The sequence below is a fragment of the Dioscorea cayenensis genome, chromosome 12 (genome assembly GCF_009730915.1).
Source record: "Dioscorea cayenensis subsp. rotundata cultivar TDr96_F1 chromosome 12, TDr96_F1_v2_PseudoChromosome.rev07_lg8_w22 25.fasta, whole genome shotgun sequence".
In the NCBI taxonomy this organism is placed as follows: domain Eukaryota; kingdom Viridiplantae; phylum Streptophyta; class Magnoliopsida; order Dioscoreales; family Dioscoreaceae; genus Dioscorea; species Dioscorea cayenensis.
The window spans coordinates 17,439,127-17,453,699 of record NC_052482.1 but is presented as its reverse complement, the minus strand read 5'-3'; the positions used below and the strand labels follow the sequence as shown (position 1 = coordinate 17,453,699).

The 14,573-nt window shown below is 34.1% G+C and overlaps 2 protein-coding genes across 2 annotated transcripts; both read right to left on the bottom strand.

Moving 5' to 3' along the window:
- Positions 1–262: 262 nt before the first annotated feature.
- Positions 263–1,996, bottom strand: LOC120273034 (transcription factor MYBC1-like). The gene is made up of 2 exons (XM_039279672.1): positions 992–1,996; positions 263–632 (listed from the first exon to the last, which is right to left on the bottom strand). The coding sequence occupies exon 1, from the start codon at positions 1,885–1,887 to the stop codon at positions 997–999; it is 891 nt and encodes a 296-aa protein (XP_039135606.1). The 5' UTR covers positions 1,888–1,996; the 3' UTR covers positions 263–632; positions 992–996.
- Positions 1,997–7,254: 5,258 nt separating this feature from the next.
- On the bottom strand, positions 7,255–12,733 carry LOC120273232. Its single transcript, XM_039279863.1, has 3 exons — positions 12,654–12,733; positions 7,761–8,282; positions 7,255–7,603 (listed from the first exon to the last, which is right to left on the bottom strand). The coding sequence occupies exons 1-3, from the start codon at positions 12,731–12,733 to the stop codon at positions 7,255–7,257; spliced, it is 951 nt and encodes a 316-aa protein (XP_039135797.1).
- Between the last annotated feature and the right edge of the window lie 1,840 nt (positions 12,734–14,573).

The following is a 14,573-nucleotide window of genomic DNA, read 5'->3' as shown; positions in this document are numbered from 1 at the left end:
TGCATCACAAAACACATTGGCAGAATCAATATATTATGCTAGAAATTTTATGGATCCATACGAAAGAAGTAGTTTTAACAATGAGGTGAATTTCAAGTGGAAGTTAATGTGTTCAAGGAGTACAACCTGGCAAACACTACAAATATAATACAAAAGGAGTCCAAATAAAGTAAATCTTTTATTTTTTTGCAGTGAAATCTTTTTGTGTAAATAAAGACTGATCAATGGTCATAAGAAACAAAGAAGCATCTGATACTCTAAGTATTAAATAATGATAATAGATTGAGTTTAGAAATTCCGACTTCACAACCATTCCACATATAAAATTTACATTAAGTTGACCTTTGACAATATCAAAGATTTTCTGCATATATAGACAAAGTTGTATACAACTACAGAGATGATAAACTATAAGTTCAATGACTTTACAATCATCACCACCACACACAGTCATCATAGTTAAAGACATACGGAAACTAAAGGCTCATACCTCTACAGTATCTCTCTGAAACCGCATTTGCAGATGCATAAAAAGGCTCAATGTCTTATATAGCAAACCAATTCTATTATTAACTGCTTAAGCTCTCCATCTATTGAACTTCATCTTCACTTTAGTACAAAAAGGTCATTTCCTACAAATCATAATATAATTTAATAAGTCAAGATCTGTGAGCTTAGAATAGACATGGATTTCCATATCTAACCAAAAAAAGAAGTATCCTAAATCTTTAGAGCAAACAAGCAATTGAAGATTCTAATTTGCATGAATTTCCCAATCTAATTCCATAAAGTTTCAAGCTTATACCATCACAATGGATATCTCCAACAACTACTGCACCAAACAAAGAACATCATCATCACCACCACCACCAACAACAGAACCATCAGAATCAACAACAAGAAGGACATGAATCACAAGATACAGATCCCAAATTTATCCCAAATTCCTCATCAATTTCACAATTTTACAGAGAAAAAGGGCAGTGATTACCTCTATCATTCCTCCTTTGTCGGAAAAAGGGTCAGCACTCGTCTCTCTCCACCTCCAGCTCCTGTCTCGAAATCCTCCTGATAAAACCCCACAGACGACGGCGGCGGCTGAGGGGGAGACGGCCTCACAGCTCCAACCCCAACGGGATCCACCATCCTATGCAACGCCGGCGGCGGCACAGCCCTCGCTAGGTACCCACGATCATACCCACTCCCCGGCGGCGATCCCAAATAACCCAAATGCCTCTGCTGCTGCTGCTGATAGTACTGCTGCTGCTGATGCTGCTGCGCAGCAACAGCGGCCGCAGCGATCTGCTGCTGCTGCAGCGCGGCGACGAACGGATCAGCAGGGCCACGAGCAAGGAAATGATGAGGAACAGGGGCACTAGCGAAGAGCTGATCATCGGCAGATGCAGGACCTCCACCGGCAGCACCAAGACCCTGCATGCGCTTGAGATACAGCCGATACTTCTGGAGATGGCTGGCGACGTTCTCGCGCGTAAGCCCATCAACGCTCATCAACTGCATTATGGTCTTCGGCACAGCGTTCTTGATACCGAGATGAGCAACAGCATCAACGAAGCGCTTGTGGAGCTGAGGTGTCCAGACAAGGCGCGGGCGCTTGAGGGTGCGAGCGGGCTCGTCGGCGCCGTCGGCGCCGGACACGGCGAGATCGGGGGCATCGAAATCGGGTAGAGGAGCAGCGACGGCGGAGGGAGGAGGGAGTGAAGGGGATCGGCGAGGTGAGGAGGTGAGATCGAAGGCGCGGGCAAGGTCGGCAGTGATGAGGGATTGGGATAAGGGCATGAGTTCGTCGGGGGAGGGGAGTTGATCTTCCCAGCGGGAGAACCAGCGAGGGTTCTCGTCCTTCACGTCCTTCTTCTCGTCGGCCCTCATCGGTGACCGGAGCTTCGCCGGGGATGGTGATGAGCACGAGGCGGATCTCTTTCTTTTTGCTCTTGTTCGCGCTCGCTCACTCTCTCTCTCTCTCTCTCTCTTTCTGGCTTTGTTTGTCCTTTTGTAGCTTTGTTGGATTGTTTATTTGGTAGTATTTCCAAGAAAACAATTTTAATTTTATTTTAATATTTAAATTTTTATTTATATAACTTATAATATTAATAATTAAAAAATATTAATTACATATAATTATTTATATAATAAATTTCTATAAAATTTTTAAAATATAAGATATACAATAGTTTTTAAAATATGAGTTATTTAATTATATTATTTTATATATGATATTGTCTCAAAATTTTTCATAAAATCTTAAAAATTCCGGTGCAAAGTTTTTTTTTTTTTTAATTAAATGTGGATAAACCACAAATTTATTGAGATAAAACTGAAATATAAAGAAAGAGTCAACCCTCACCAGCAGTGAGGGAAAGCAAAAAAACAACAAAACACCAAAAAATAAAAAGGCGAAAATACAGATAAAGGCAAGGCAGGCGAAAAATGCAAAGTTGGGGAGAATACTTAGTATATATTTATATATATTTAATTACTTATTTAATTTACTAATTTATATGTTAAGTGATAATTAATGACTAATTATTGAAATTTAAATTTAATGTTTTCTCAGCTAAACCTAAAAAAACACACACATTCATTTCTGGTGTACTGACGAGAATGGAATTAGACAAAGATTACTTTCTTCTTTTTTTTTTTGTGTGTGGTTGGTTTCTATGTTGGGTTTAATAAAAGAAAAATATATCATGTTGGAGTTGACGTTTATTGTAATATGGAGCATTATGAGATAAAAATATGGTTGGTATTTTTTTTTTTAATAAACAAAAGTCCATCAATTAAAAGATTGTTAGAGAGAAAAACATGTATGAAAGTGTATTAGTTACGGTGACTTATAGACCTGATCTGTAAATAATATATAAATAGTACTGAACCCAAGTGTTTAGTGTATAAACAGTAAAAAAAACAGTATTGTTAGGAAAAAATTCGAACTTTTGTTTTTTTTTTTTTTTTTCACTTTTGTGTCATATTATTGGGCTATCCATGATTGACATAGTCAATACTATTGGCTAAAATCTATTTTTAGATTTTAGTTGTAATATTGAAAATATATAACAACTATTGATTTTATATTTATTCCTAAGTAATATATGTTTAATAGTTTTGAGCTTTCAAAGCTAAAAAAGTTAAATTTAATCTTATATTAGCTAAACAATGAAAAACACATTCTTTTCCGGCATAATAATGATGAGAATAGAGCAGGATGAGACACACTTGTTTAACCGATGGGACTGATTTTCTTAATGGGTTAAACAAAGAAATATCAGTGAAACTTTAACATTCATGATGATATAGACCATTTTGAGATACATATATGATCAGTACTACCTACTAAAATCTATTTTTAGATTTTACTTGTAATATTGAAAATATATGAACCATTGATTTTATTATTATATTTCAGTTATAAGTAAGATATATTTTAGTAGTTTTTAGCTTTTAAAGTTAGCTGGTATTTTTGTTCTTTAACTCATTTATTCAATATTAGATAAATTATTTTTGAATTGTATAAGTATAATTGCTTTATTTAATAGACTAAATTATGTATTGGTTAATCATTAAAGGCTAATTATTGAAATTTAAATTCAACTAAACATCAAAAAGCATCTGTTTTTTGGCATGAAAGATGAGAATGTAAAGGGTGAACAAAGTATTTTAAGAACAAAGATGTTAAGAACAAAGATATGGGATACTATTGGCAATATTCTATTCTTCAATTGTACTTTGTGATACATAAAATGATATATAAAAGGTTGATTATTTTCACATGGGGCATATCTTATAGGTTTAGTCTTTTAAAATTGAGATTTTTTTTCTTTAATTTGATTTATTTAATAGAATATAAGATATTTTAAAATTTAATAATCATAATTTTTTATTTAAAATACTAAATTATGTATAAATTAATCATTAATGACTAATTACTAAAATTAAAATCTAATCTTTTATTAGCTAAATATCAAAGGGCACCTTCCTTTCTTCAATGATGATGGCAATGGAAAACGGTGAAAATCACCTTTTTGTCCTCATTTTCAAGGTAGGTATCCAAGGATGTATGGGGGTACTACTAGTATGTCCTTAATTTGCACATATGGATTTTACTAAAAAAAATCATATATTTTTTATTTAAATTTATTCATTTTATTGAAATAATTTTTAAAATAGTTCACGAAGTTTTTATATTTTTGGCTAAAAGAGCCGTTGAAGCAACTTGTACAATGGATAAAATTGAAGAGAAAACAAAGAAGTTTGCAAAATAATTTAAAAATTAAAAAAGTGAACCACTAAAGCTAAATTTTGCAGAAGTTACAATTGTCAAATCCCATCTCAGCAGAATATCTTCACAAGGTTGATGATGTTATTCCCATCCCATATGTGTGTTAGATATTCTTATATCTATTGTCCCTTTTCATATATCTAATATGGTTGGTTTGGTTCAACCAACTCGTATAAGAAGAATTTTCTTTTATCATAAATTATCTTTTTCATATTTATATTTACATTTTTTTCTAGGTAATTGGAATCAAATTGATTTGACCAATTCAATTCGCTTAAATTGGTCGTTCTCCGTTACCACTTTATAGCCTAAGAACTGCTATTGAACCATGTGACTAGAGCAATTCAACTATAAATTGGTCGTTTAGACCAATTCACACAGTTGTAGTAGGCCTTAAATAGTATTTTAACTGATTCTTAAACAAAACAATGTCGTTTTGTAGATGGCTTATTTTGTTTAGTATTTCGTATAGATTTAGTTTAGATATCAATAAAACTTTATTTTTTAAATATGAGATGAGACTTATTTTGTTTAATACCTCTTATGAAAATTAACTTATTATTTAATGTAATATATTTTATATTTTTATTTTTATTTTTATTTATAAACTCTAGTTCTTTCTAGTTTGACCTTGGACCAACATCTTGACCTTTGATTCATGACTTTCTTTGGTTCAAAAGTCCGAATCAATTCTAACTATCTAGCTTTCCTCTTTTACACCTGCTTTATTAGAAAGACTACTATTGAAAAAAAGATAATCATACTCCTGACTTTTATCTCACTACAGATAACTCTCATCCTCCTTTTTAATTTCTTTCCCTTAATAGTAGTAGACTAGTCCTTATTTGCATTTTCCTAAAGCATCTCCAAACATGTCTGAATTATTTTTTTTTTTAAAAAAAAAAGTGGATAAACAACTTATGCATTAAAGGAGAAAGAGACGAACGACAAGGAAACAAAACACAACACAACAGACAAGGAAAGAAAACACCACGACAACGACAAACAAAACACAACGACAATGACAAACAACAAACAACCACCAGAATTGGAAAACACAAACCACTAGCAGTGGCAAACAAACATGACTACCACAAACACAATCCACTAGCAATGGCACACCTCACAAACACAAGCGAGGAACCACAGCCGCAAGGAACAGCGCTACCATAGCAGACTAGCCGAAATCAGGATCCTGCCTCTCGTCAGGGTCACGGTTAACTTGCGTGAACAACCCTGAGAATTGGATGCAATGTCTAATAGCAGTCGAAGGCTCCTCAAACTTTTACCTCTTGGAGATGGGAACAATATCTACCCAAAAATGAAACAAATAACATATTTTAACCCTCACAGCCAGGGGAGACAGGGAGACAAAAGTAAACATGCAATCATTGTGAGTAAGCCAGAGAAGCCATAAAATTGCCTTAGCTAATAAAGACCAAGTGGGCTTAAGGGAACTACTGAGACTCCTAAGCCAATCCGCCCACATGTCAGAACTGGATGTTGGGGCTCTATGGAAGCCCAAAGCTAGGGCGAAGAGGTTCCAGACTGAAACAGCCAACAGACACTTAAAAAAGAGGTGTTCGACCATTTCAATGTCACCACTATAGAGATTGCAGGTGGTCATAGGTAGTTTGTTGTATCCTCTAGCGAAGAGGTTGTCTAAAGTGAGGATTTTGTTATCCCATGCCAACCAGAAGAAAGCCTTGATTTTCATTGGGCAAGGCCCTCTAAAGATAAGAAGGGTCACATTACAACGTGCTTCTCTGTCAATAAGGAATATGTAAAAAGATTTGACGGAAAATGTCCCATTGGGAGTTAACTTCCACGATTTAAAATCCGACTAGCCGATAGAAGGAAGATTGAGTTAGGCTTGGATAGAATCCAGAATCGCATCAGGCACCGAGATGGAATTTTGGAAGGACCTGAGATAATTCTGAAGAGTACAAAACGGGGAGATGGAACTAGCAAACTCCTTGTGCCAAACAAGTTTTGGGGGACACCCATCATACTAGTTATCCAACAAAAACAAAGTAGAGGATCCATCAATGATCACCCAATGGGAATAGAGTCTAAAAGGCTCCAGGGATAGAAGAATCCCCTGCCATATAAAAGAACTCCTTTTGAAATTTTTCGGGAAAAGCGATCGCACTTGCGGAGATTACTGGAAGTAATTGAATTGGATGGGCGTCTGACCACACCAGACATTGTCCCGGGACCATTTCCACCACCACTTGCCTAACAAGGTAGTATTGAAAACCTCCAGGTTGATGATTCCCCATCTACAGTGCTCCTTAGGTTGACAAAGGCGAACCCAATTAACTAGCCTACATTTGGGCCCATCTAAATACGAACCCCATCACTAGAAGTCCCTTCTGACATAGTCCATAGCTTTGACTACCCATTTTGAAAACTTTAACATCGACATCCAATAAGTTGGGATAGTAGTTAAGACCGAATTAACAAGCGTGAGACGCCTCCTAAGCGAGAGGAAATTCGAATTCTAGGCACTAAGTCTAGAGTGGACCACGACAATGAGCTCTTTCCAGTCCTACTTCCTAGGCCTCCTACCCATAATTGGAATCCCTAAGTAAGTGAATGGGAGGGAACGGGGCATATAGTTGAGAGTAAGAAGGTCCGCCTGATTAGAAAGGGAATCAAAATTCGTTGTGTACAGGCAAGTCTTGTGGAAATTGATCGTCAAGCCGACATTCCTTTGAAAGATAAAAAATGAGCTTAATGATCCGAAGACCCTTTTTCCCACCCGCCGTGAGAATGATGAGATCATCCGCGTATTGCAGATGGCAGACCTACCTAATATTTCCAAGCTAGACACAATAAAGCATTCTAGATGCGAGGGTGTGAGTGAACATAGTGCCCATGACGTCCTCTGCCAAGACAAAGAGTAAAGGGGATAATTGATCCCCTTTCCTAAACCCTCATCTATATCAAACATAGTCTTAAGGTGAACCATTCAAAAGGATAAAAGCTTTTGACAACACAAGAAGGGTCTTCACCCAACAAATCCAACTAGGACCAAAGCCTCTAGCAACAAGAAGCTCAAGTAAAAAGTCCCAATCCACCATATCAAAGGCCTTAGAAAAATACACTTTGAGAGCATTGCCTTGGATCTTCTGCTTTTGAAGATGGAAAATGATTTCTTCAGCAGCAACGACATTATCCAAGATGTGTCTACCTTTAATGAAAGCTGATTGGGAATTTTCAACCAGGCGATCAATCACTCTAGATAAACGTGTTGTAAGGATTTTGGAGATGATCTTCAAGAAGGAACTAATCAGGTTGATAGGTCTGTAATCCACAACGGATACATGGTTCAGAAAAATTGGCCAGGAGAATAATATTCGCTCAATTAATCCTTTCATGATTGGCAGAGTGCGTGTAGAAATCATAACAGAGTTTCCTAACATCTGACCCCACGATCTCCCATTACTTTTAGAAGAAAGACAGCGGGAAACCATCAGGACCGGGGGCCTTATCAAGCCCAAGATCAAAGGCACCATTCTTGATCTCCTCGTCCGTGAAAGGTGCCTCGAGCATAGAAATATCGACAAATAGTTTTTTGGACAGAAGCCAAGACCAGTCAAACGTGAATCGGTTCCTATGCCTAGTGCCAAATTGAGATTGAAATGAAGCAATAAAAGCTTTATCGAAATCCACCTCAGTGGTGAAGATGGACTCCCTGTAGGAGACTTGATTAATCCAGTTCTTATTATGGTGACCATTTGCAAAGTTATGAAAAAATTGGCTATTGGCATCCCCCTCCTTCAACCAAGACACCCGCGACTGCTGGCGCCAATAAACCTCTTCCTGCTTAAAGGTCGTATCTAGTTCAAGTTTAAGCTCCAATTCTCTTGTTAACTCCTGTGGGGTAAGCACACACCATTCTTTAGCAATGTCAAGGGACTGAAGAAGAACCGGTTTACGTTCCTTGATCTCACCAAACGTGTGCTTAGCCCAGAGTTTAAGCCTTTTTTTTTTTCATCCAAACAAGCTTCTTAGCAAGAATAAACATACCACAACAAGTTAAAGATGGTTCACACCACCAGACCCGGATTAAATCTTCAAGTCCATCATGTGTCATCCATAGGGGTGAGCAAAATCGGATCGGGCACCTGATTTTTGGATCGACAAAAACTCAACCTATATCCGACCCGGTTTAAATCGAATATTGAAAACCAGGTACCCAATTTAAATCAGATCGGATATCGAATATCTGGATCCAATCGATCTTATAGAATTTCGTTTATATAATAACAATACATAAAAAACAAATATAAAAAATTTTTAATTTTAAAAAAAATTAAAATCTTATATTATTCTCTGCACAATAAGAATAATAAATTTTTTTTATTGATTTAAACAATATAAAAAAGAAATTAAATATTTTCGGAAGCATCAAACGTTTCATCAATAATGAAGCTAGAAAGAAATCGAGGGGCAATGGGACTAGAAGAAAGAAATTGAAAGAAAAAAATAATATTTAAAGGGATTAAATTATGAAATTGGATTATTTTTTTCTTTTAGCCCTTGTAAAATTTAAATTTATTATATATATATATATATATATAACTCTAGACTAGGGATTTGGATTTTTTCATATTTAGTCCTAAAATTCAATTTATTGATGTATATATATATATATATATATAACTCTTAAAGAGATTAGATTATGAATTTGGGTTTTTACATTTAGCCTATGTAAAACTTAAATTTATTAATATATATATATGAATATTCTAAAAATCAGATCGGATTTGAGAACCTAGTTTTTATTTTCTCCTGACCCGGGTCTGATCCGGTTTTTATATGAAAAGTTCGGATCGGTTACCTGATTTTTTTTGGGATCGTATACTCGTAAAATTCAGGTAAAAAATTGGATACTGGATCGGATCATCGGACTAGGATTTTCTTGCTCACCCCTAGTGGTGAGCATTATTTGGAAAAACCGAATACCAAACCCGAACCAAATCGAATAAGAAGTTTGGTTTGATTATCGAATTTTTTCTGGTTTGGTTTGGTAACAGTTCTATTGATAATTTGGTATTCGATTTAACCGAAACCGAACTGAATTATGTTATATAAATTAAAAAAATTATATGGAGGCTAGGCTTTTGTATAAGATATATATATATATATATATATGATTAATTTATAAGCCAATTACTTAATAAAATGATGAATTAAAAAAAAATGAATTAATAGTTCAATTAATTGCCCTAGAAATCATTTAAAAACTTTTTTTTATATAATTTCGGTTAAATAACAAATTTTGGTTAATAACCGAACCGAACCAAAAAATTTCGGTTAACCGATAATTCGGTTCGGTTCGGTTACTGAACCGACCAATGCTCTCCCCTACTCACCCCTAGTCATCCATACTAGAGGGGAGCACGGGTCGAGTTTTGGCCCGGCCCAGCCTGAAACCGGCCAGAGAAAACCCGTCGGGTCAACTGACCCGGCGGGCCGGGCCAGTAATCCGTAACCGGCCCACAATGTAGCAGGCCCAGTTACCGGTCAGGAGTCTCCAAACCCATAACCCGGCGGGTTGATTGGCAGGGTTGAATTTTTTTTTATTATTATTTTATTATCAAAACTTTTTTATTAGTATAAAAAATACATGTTGAGCTACAATTTATTTTTTACATATTGTTGGAAAAGACTATATATATATATAGATAGCTGTAAGATGGGGATCAAAAAGTTTTATTTGGACTAAAACTGGGACAATAACACTTTCACAAATATTTCTTTAAAATTATTTTTTTATGCTAATATATATATATATATATATATATAAACTGAAGAGACCAAATTATAAAATTTTTAAAAAAACTATACAAATCAATTTGTAAAACATCAAAATACCAAATAATAAATTTTCACAAATATATATTTTTTTAAAATAATTTTTTGTCCCATTAGCACAATGTCCCTATGCATGTAGGCCCCTAAATTCCCTTAAATAAGGGGCACTCTTATTTGCCATACATATATATATATATATATATATATATATATATGTACATATGTATATATATGTATGTATGTATGTATGTATGATTATTTGTATCAATTTGTAAAAGAAAATAATAACATTTTAAAATATATACATAAATTATATGTATCAATTGTAAAAACAAAGAAATATTTTAAAAAAAGTAAAAAGATGGGGTCACTACAAGAAAATTGTAATTTACAAACAACATTTTTTGTTTCCAATCTGTTGCTAATTCATTTTAGAAACAGATTAGAGACGGAAATTTTCTATTTTTGAAAAACTCGTTGCTAATTTTGTAGCAATATATTTAATTCCGTTTAAAAATTCAGAAACCGATTTAGCAACGAAATTAAAGTCGTTCCTAATATTTGCAACGGAATTAAATCCGTTGATAATATTTGTAAAGGTATTGCATCCGTTGCTAATATTAAAACGGATTACACATCCATTGCTAATATTTACAACGGAATTAATCTCGTTTTTAATATTTGAAACGCAATTAATTCCCTTACAAAGTTCAAAAACAGATTTAATTCGGTTGCTAATCTGTTTTAAATTATGGTCAAGTGGTCAACCTCTGGCTCTCTTCTAAACATAAATATAAATTTCAATATATTTGAATAATGGTTGGCAACATATTCTTTTGATTAGTTATAAAAATATATGAAGCTTTGAAATTAGTGACTTTGTTTTCAATGATAACATGATGAGCACAATTATAACAATTGCTAGAGTTTGAGACCAAAGTCAAAATAAAGAACTATCCCTTATTGCAATGAATAAATAAGTGGATGATAATTTTGATTCAAAATAAGAGAGCTAGTTGATATTTAATTTTTCTCATACTCAAGAAGATATGTTGAGAACTTAATTCAATAGTTAAACAAATTAAAATGCAATTTTTTTATTTATTTTGACTTGTCTCAAATTCTTTTATAAATTATAAATTATTTTTTGTTTTTTGGATTAAAATTAAAAATTGTTTTATGATTTATTTGTATTTATTTATGTTTTATATTATCACCAAAAAATATTGTAGGCCTATTGGTAAATGTGATGGTTTTTATGCAAAATGTCTAGGTTCGAATCCCATCAATACCACAAACTTTAACTTTTAAAAGAAGATTTTAATTTTAGAATAAAATACTATTTAAATAATAATTTAAAAAAAATTAAAACCCGTCGGGTCAAACGGGACTGGCCCGGACCTTGAGGGTTCTATTGTGAGGTGGGCCGGGTCCAACGGGTCTGGCCCGAACCCTACGGGTTCTATTGTGAGGTGGGCCGGGTCAAACCGGCCTAGCGATTCCTTACTGTGGCATGAGTGTGTTCTACGTCTGGCTTTGTGTGAACCGGACCCGGCGGGCCTAATTAACCGGCTTGTGCCCCCCTCTAATCCATACAGAATCAAACTTAAAAATTTTTGGTTTGAAGGAGTGTTCCCCAGAGTTCAGCCGGATATGCACATGATTAGAACTAACTCGCGGCAGGCACGCTTGAAAGACTTTGGGTAAATGCGTAAGCGAATCTTGACAAGAAACGGTCAAGTTTAACCTAGACTGGGTTGATTTGGCCATTCGTCTAGGTAAACCTCCTTCCGCGCATCGGGGTTTCAAAAAGATTGAGATCCCTTGTAAGGTCCTGGGCATTGTGGATGTCATTCCAGTTTTGTTGACCGGAATTCTTATCGAGGGTAGAGAAAATAGTGTTGAAGTCCCCACAAATAACCCAAGGAGTTTGTGTCATAGGACAACAATCCCTAATTTCTTTCCAAAAATCAGCTTTTTGCAAGCGCTCAACAAGACCATAGACAGAAGTGCATAACCAACTATGCTAGTTGGCTAGGTTTAAAAATTTAACTAAGAGGCAAAAAGAACCAGAATGAATGAGAAACCCTGAAGACTAGATTCCTTCCACCCAATGATCATTCCCCAGAAGAACCCAACACAGGGGAGAATCATAACTGGTCAAATTTAGAACCTCCAATAGCCCTCCACACAATTTGGTCCTTAGAAGCTAACTTAGATTCTTGAAGGCAAACTAAATCCACAAAATAAAGGACCAGAAAGTCTCTAACTATTTGGCGTTTGTTCGGCCTACCAAGGCCTTTATGTTCCACGAAATGATATTCATTAAAACACCCAAATTATCGGGGTCCCTTAGAGGGGCCAAGCTGATCCAAAGAGAGGTCAGTTGTAGATGACTCTAGGTGCCTAATATCATCGAAGCGAAAAGATTTATGATTATTCGAGACGTCTATTTTAATGCCGCATGTAGAGGAATAATGATCAATTTGAATATTAGACCAAGCAGAAATTAAAAGAGGAGCAACGGACGTACCTTCTAGTGAAGCATTGGAGGACTCCTTTTTCTAGGATGAGTGTGGGGGCTTGGCAAGGTATCTTGCATCTTCGTTCCATCTGGACGAATGTTTCTTCTGACAGTTGCTGCACCTGCTAGAAGTAGCCTCCTGAGATGTCAGAATAATAGGGCAAGCCCCATGAGGTGGAAGATTCTCCTGACCTTGCTCAGCTTCTAGAGTCTCTGTCGGCAGCAGACTTGGACTGCTTGTAACAAGGCTGGTGTCCTCCTTGAGCACGGGGGAACCTGGTTGCTGAGGGATCACACATGTGTCATTTGTGTCGTGATGTTAAGTATGTGATTAAATATGTATATTTTGATAATTCAAGTCTTTTGTTGATGTGTTTAAACTGCTTATGTGATATATGGTGATATCAATGGGAAATAATCTATATACTCTTTAACATTCTTTTTTAGTAAATTTGATAATTTTATGAGGTTTATGCAAGTCTAATTGAATGTGATAATACTATTCAAAAAATGAGATTAAATATTTACATACGAGAATTTAATCATGAAAATATTTATATGCTCATGAGTTCCTCAGATCTCTTAAGCTTTGATCTTATTTTTGTTGTGTCACCTTGGATAGATGCCTGATCTAGTTACGAATTTTTTTTTTTTTTTGTCTATTGCATCCATTGTTTTAATAATTGTTATTTATCCTCAATCGATATGTCTTTATCTTGTAATCTCCTTTTGTTGTAATCACTTATATAATCGTCTTTGCTAGTAAAATCACAGTCTCATGTACAAATTAATTTTTTTATTCATTTGACGATGATTTTGTAAATTAATATTGAATTAATAATTTATTTGGTTGATATATTTCTTCTACTTGGTGTGATAGATCGATGATGTGGCTCTGCCATGTCAGCGAGCAACAATACCACATCTTCTATGTCATATATATATATATATATTGAAAATATATAGTAAAATATTAGAAATGTGGCTTAGAATTAGATTTGATATTGGAGTGCCGACTAAATGGATATGTTTAGTTCAGAATACGATTATTGACTTGTGCATATATATTGAAAATATCTAATAAAAAGTTAAAAATGGGGTTTATAAATCAGATGTGACGTTAGATTGCCACATAAACAAAAACATGTTTTTTAATAAGGGTGATTATTAATTGATTTGGAAGTAAATTGCATTTTCAGCAATATACAAAATAAGATTTTTTTTTTTAAGTATTAAAAAATTGACATGATTTCTGCTTGGTGTACTATAGCCACAGTTAACTGTCACATTACATTAGCATTAAAGATTATATATACACCCCATGGTGAAACTAGAAACAAAATTAAAGAGGTGCTGAATTCAATTTTTTTTTTAATATATATATATAAATTTTGAATAATTCTATTAACTCAAACTTGAGATTATAATAATAATTTATATAAAATATACATACATTTAAAAATTTTGGGTTAAATGTAAAAAAAACTATTATACCTACATAATTAACAATCAACTCAACTTACTAGTAACAAATAATGCAATTTAAAAACAACTTAATGCAAATTCATAATCTAATTTAATTTGTAATCTAATGAACAATCAAAATTTTCACAACAATTAATAAAAAATATTTAACAAATTTTTATAATAATTTGCACAATAAATTCTTCATAACAAATAACAAAACAAATATTTAAAAAATATAAAAAAAATTCATAAAAAAATATTAAAACAATTAATGAATCAAACTAAATTTGATTAAAAAAAAGATAAGTCTCACATAAAATAGAAAATTGGAAGAGATTGAGCGAATAGAAAAAACTCATCAATCGACTCAACCAACAAATGATCTAGAGTTAAATTTTACCGCTTTTGACTTATAAGAGAGAAAAATTGCATTTGAACTTGAGAGATAAGGATTACATATTT

Bases quoted from the DNA above. Each gene is read 5' to 3' on its own strand.
- LOC120273034 (XM_039279672.1), bottom strand. From the start codon at position 1,887: ATGAGGGCCGACGAGAAGAAGGACGTGAAGGACGAGAACCCTCGCTGG.
- LOC120273232 (XM_039279863.1), bottom strand. From the start codon at position 12,733: ATGGAACGAAGATGCAAGATACCTTGCCAAGCCCCCACACTCATCCTA. The intron at 8,283-12,653 runs GTACGTCCGTTG...AAAAAAAAAAAG, and splicing joins CTCCAATGCTTCACTAGAAG to GCTTAAACTCTGGGCTAAGC. The intron at 7,604-7,760 runs GTCTTTCTTCTA...TGTGGATTACAG, and splicing joins GGTCCTGATGGTTTCCCGCT to ACCTATCAACCTGATTAGTT.